The following is a 5615-nucleotide window of genomic DNA, read 5'->3' on the forward strand; positions in this document are numbered from 1 at the left end:
AAATGTGACAATCAATGAAATTCCATTCCAGGTAGTTGGGAATGATTGGAAGAACATGTATGTTTGTCCACCAAAAACTCATTCCTGCAATTTGCAAGTCATCATCCCTACAGGCTTGACTTGGTAGGATTCAAGCTCTTGAGTGAGTCACCCACAGCTCATGAGCATTGAAGAGCATTTAGAACATACAAGACAAAATACAATTTATAATCAAGTATATACACATATTGTTCACTTACCAGGATATTCGTGTATATGACAAAAAATTTTAAAGGGGGAAATATTTTGTTTAGGGTAATAGAAGGAGTCATATTTGTAGACTACATTGGGTATTTTTAAGGAAAAACCAAGATCACTGAAAAGCATTATATTCACTTTTCTTAAAAAGTGGAAATACTGTCATTTTTAACAATACGGAAGAACCTAGAGGAGATTATGCTAAGTAAAATAATGCAAGCACAGAAAGACAAATACCACATGGTCTCATTTGTGTAATCATAAATGTTGAGCTTATAGAAGTAGAGAATAGAATGGTGGTTTCCAAAGGCTGGAGTGGTTGGAGAGTGGGGTGAAGTTGGAAAGATGTTGGCAAAAGATACATAATTATGGTGAGATAGGAGGAATAACTTCAAGACATCTAGGGTACAGTACAGTGAACATAGTTTATAACAATATATTATATTCTTTAAAAATGCAAAGAGAATGGATGTTGAGCTCTTTCCCCAAAATGATAACTAGATGAGATAATGCATTTGTTAATTAGCTAGATTTAACCATATCACCATGTATAAATACTTCAAAATATGATGTTGTACTAGATAAACTCATACAATTTTACCTGTCAGTTAAAAAAGACACAGAGAGACACCAGAGAACTGTTGGATGCTAATTTTTCTTTCTGTATAGATTAAATCTTTAACATATATTTGATAGGCAAAATTTCATTACTATTCTGTGCCAGGGAATGTGGCTGTGAACACTGTGAACACTTTGCTGTATAAGAGAATAGAATCCTCCTTCCTCCTTTCCATACAAAAATCAACTACATTGTATATTGTTAAATTATAATAAATAAATAGATAAAGAAATAAATAAAAAGAATCATTGTTAACTACTCTTACTTGGTTATGATACAACATATATATGTATCAAAACACGTGATTGTATATAAGCTAAATATGTGTAATTAAAATTTGTCAATTAAAATAAATTGTTTATAAAAGTAAAAATATTTTAAAAATAGTTGCTGAGGGGGGGAAATAAAGAGAGAACAGTATCATAATGACCAGAATAAAATCAAATTATCAACTGTGAATCTTCTAGTATGTTCAAGTCTATGTTATAAAGAAGTTAAGGTAGTCATATAGAAAGAAATGATAGACACAAAACTGAAAACCTGTGGTCTATAATTTCTTTTATAAAAAAAGTATATAAAAAGCCTCAGTTGCCAAGTGTAGTTTATTCTCTAAAACTTGTACAACTCATCACCATATGAAATGAACAGATATCTCCAAAATGTTTCTGATGCAAAGTGGGGAATAACTTTGTGAAAGTAGAAAAAGAGAAAGGGAAAAAATATCAGATATCAGAGAGAGCAGAACGTTACTAAAGAGAGTTATGTAAAGTGGATAAAGCAGTTGAAAATAATGAAATTGAAATAGAAGGAAATAAATGGCAAGTCGTACTTCCATGAACTGATCAAAGAATTTTAATGTCCGCTTCTGAAGCTTAGAGCCCTGTAATCACAGACAATTCTTGAAAAACAGCTCTTTTATGGCTTCCTTCTGAAGAGTCTTTTCAGGGCCCCATGTATGTCTTTATTTCTCAGGCTGTAGATGAAGGGGTTCAGCATGGGTGTGACCACAGTGTACATCACTGAGGCTGTTGCACTTGAGTGTGAGTCCTGTGTAGCAGCAGAACTAAGGTACACACCTATGATCGTACAATAAAATAAGGAGACTACTGAGAGGTGAGATGCACAGGTGGAAAATGCTTTATAGTTTCCTGGACCTGATGAGATTGCACATATGGAAGAAACTATTTTAGAGTAAGAGTAAAGGATCCCAATAAGGGGTCCACAAAACCACAGCCCTGCTGCAACATAAATCCCCATGTTATTAGAAAAGGTGTCAGAACAGGCAAGGTGGACAACGTGGTTAAGTTCACAGAAGAAGTGGGGGATTTCCAAGTCTGTACAGAAGGACAGCTGCACAACCATTAAACTATGGAACAAGGAGTTCAGGGCACTCATGATCCAGGACACAAGAACCAGGAGTCCACAGAGGCGGACATTCATGATGACTGTGTATTGGAGGGGGTAACAGATGGCCACAAACCGGTCATAGGCCATCACGGTCAGGAGTAAGGTGTCCAAAATTCCAAAGAGTAAATAAAAGCACACCTGGGTTATGCAGCCTTCATATGTTATGACTTTGCTCTGCGTCTGTATATTCACTAGCATCTTTGGGACTGTGGTGGAGGTGAAACAGATGTCCACAAAGGAAAGATTGGAGAGGAAGAAATACATGGGAGTGTGGAGGTGGGAGTCTGAGATGATGACCAGGATGATGAGCAGGTTCCCAAGCACTGTCACCAGGTACATAGACAGGAACAGCCCAAAGAGAATGGGTTGTAGTCCGGGTTCCTCTGAAAGTCCCAGGAGAAGAAATTCTGATATTCGTGTTTCATTCCCCAGTTTCATATTGTTGATGTGTCTATGAAAAAAAGAGAAAGACCTCATGACCCAAACATGCCTTACCAACCTGTCCAGACACTAATTCCTCTATTTGGTGTATTAATATGATTTCTTTAGTATATCCCCTTTCCTACCTCTGAATAGAAATCCCTGTCCCATTGTCACCCTTTTCAGAAAGATCATGCAGTATAAAATTTTAATGAGAAATTTCTTCATAGAGTTGAGGATTATAAATTGATTGACAATCATATCGCATTCTCGATCTAGGGTCACCCTTTTCCCAAAAGATCATGCAGTATAAAATTTTAATGAGAAACTCCTTCATAGATTTGAGGATTATAAATTGATTGACAATCACATTGCATTCTCTATCTAGGCAGTGATTGATCAGTGCTAAGAAACAAAAGTCCATAAAATGTCATGATAAAGTGATAACTGATAACACAGCAAAAAAAAACAATTATAAGTATATAAAGTGATAATTGTGTAACAGTCAGATGGTGATGGGTACTATGAAGAAAAAGAACAGATAGAGGAGGAAGTTGATAAGAACTGTTGTTATCTTTTTATTTTTTCATAGGGTGTTCAGAAAAAAATAGTGCCAAGATATGTCAGTTTGAGCATTCATAAAGAAAAAAAAGAGCAAAGGAATCAATTAAAAATCTAAAAAAAGAAGTACACAAAGAGCAACAAAATTTGAGCTTTAGTATATGAAATATGAGGAGAAATCTTTTGGCTTTTATGTGGTCTGACAGGTGATAAAGCAAGACTTTTTCCCACACTTCTCATGTGGCAACTTTTCTGTTATTCTTGGACACTCAGTTTTTATCTCTTTTCAGACAAATCCAAAGGGCTCATGATAGTCCTTGTCTGGTCTTTGTCCAACATGCATAGGCCTCCCAAGACCATGTTCTGTAACACCCTGCACACACCACGACATTTCTAATCTTTTCCACTGAATTACATCCTGCAAGTGATGTATCCTTGAGGGCATTACATCATACACATTTAATTCATTGTACCCTGTCTTCACCACCATAATGCAAGATCCACCTAGTAGGCACTTTATCCTTTTTATGTACCTTTGTATTAGTGTGCATTATGTTAAAAAAAATAAAAAGTTGTGAAATATAATGAGTAACAGTGAAATAACACATGGTTACATACAGCAGTTCTCAAAACAACTGAGCTAAATGGAGCATCAAACATTAATGAACAAGATATAAAATACCAGTAATTTAATAAAATTTAGATGGATTAATAATTAAATTGTCAAGGACATAGTTATAAAAATACATAATTGAGACTATTCCTAGTGTGCTTTGGCACATTCTCAGCCAATGCTCATTTATTATTTGTTGAATAAACCAGGAATTAAGCGTCAGTATATATGGGCATTTAATACATGAAAAGGTTGTAGGTCAATTTAGTGGGAAATGGTTGAATAGTTAAATAAAATCTGGCATCAATGGCTTTCCGTCTGGAAGAAAATGAAATTGGTCCCCTGTCTCATAATTTAGAATAAATCAGAGGAATTAAAGATCTCAGCATAAAAGTCACCAATTTTAGACAAATATCTAGAAAACACTTGTAAAATTTACATGTGAGCAAGCCATCTTAACTAAGACTAGACTCTGAAGTAGTAACATACACATTTAACTAAAATTTATAACATTTTATGACCATAAACATCACTTCAAAAGTCAGTACAGAAACAACATTCTGTAAACATCAATTGAAAACTGATAACTGTAAAAAATGGGAGTATATTAGTAATCAAATCAAAATGGTGATCAAATATAAAAATTTCCTGAAATCCAATAATAATTTAAGAAAACAAGAGATCTCTTTCAAACTTTCAGAGATGTCACATTTATCGATATTAGAACTTTTAAATCACCAGCCAGTGGGGTGCTGTCTAATCTTGCTGGCAGAAATGTGCACTGCTACAAGGTCTTGGGGAAACAATCAGCTATAAATATAAAAAATGCAGGTGATCTGTAACTCAGACTTCCTCAGCCTTGGATCTGATAAAATCCTGGGCCAGATCATTCTTTGTGGTGGGGTCTGCCCTATGCATTGTATGAAGTTAAGCAGCACTCTTGGCTTTCCAAGGACCCCTCTCCAGTGTGAAAGCCAAAAATGACTCTGGACATTGCTCAATGTCCCCTGGAAGAAAAATATCACCCCTGGTACAGAGGACTGTTTTAACTAAACAATCCCAAAATTTGTAGTACTGATATAATTGCAGTTTACTGAGGAAAAAATGTGACAAACAGTTAATAGTGTAAATGGCATGGAGACACCTGAGATGTTATGTAGCCACTGAAACAATGAATCAGCACTACAGTAGTTGGTTTCAGAAACTTCTTTAAGGTACAACTCAGTGAAAAAAAAGAGGAGAACGGTTAGAAGGGAAAACTTCACTAAAACATAAAGAGCATTTCCAGTGTGCACAGGAGTCTATTCATGCATTTGTATAATAACTGTATGGGTATGTACGTTTGCATAACACAGAAAGAAGTTTTAAAGTGAAACTAAGAACCTAGATAACAAGGAGTGGCAGGGAGAATGCAGTGGGGTTAACTAGAGGGCTTCAAAACTAGTGTATGAAACAGAACGGAGTAAAAATCTGAAAGTAACTTTATATAAATATATGAAATAGTAATTTGATGACATCAACAAGGGTCACTAATTCAAGATTAAATTGCAAAGGTTTAAAAATAAAAGAATAAATATGAAGTTTTTTTTAATGACTCAAGTAAGCAGTATCTAAAGTTATAATTTATATTAAATAAAGATACAAGGATTCACCCTATTTTTTAAAAAAGATATGTGGATTCAAATATGCTTATGAAAGATATAGTTGATTTTTATCCAAACGATAAAAAATGCCTTTTAAATGATGGCTGAAGGTGAT

General features: G+C 34.7%; 1 protein-coding gene across 1 annotated transcript; it reads right to left on the reverse strand.

The window, feature by feature from the left end:
- Window positions 1-1771: 1771 nt before the first annotated feature.
- Window positions 1772-2701, reverse strand: LOC103609808 (olfactory receptor 7A17-like). Its single transcript, XM_008594091.1, has one exon. The coding sequence runs from the start codon at window positions 2699-2701 to the stop codon at window positions 1772-1774; it is 930 nt and encodes a 309-aa protein (XP_008592313.1).
- Between the last annotated feature and the right edge of the window lie 2914 nt (window positions 2702-5615).

The sequence above is a fragment of the Galeopterus variegatus genome, unplaced genomic scaffold (genome assembly GCF_000696425.1).
Source record: "Galeopterus variegatus unplaced genomic scaffold, G_variegatus-3.0.2 Scaffold10115, whole genome shotgun sequence".
In the NCBI taxonomy this organism is placed as follows: Eukaryota; Metazoa; Chordata; class Mammalia; order Dermoptera; family Cynocephalidae; genus Galeopterus; species Galeopterus variegatus.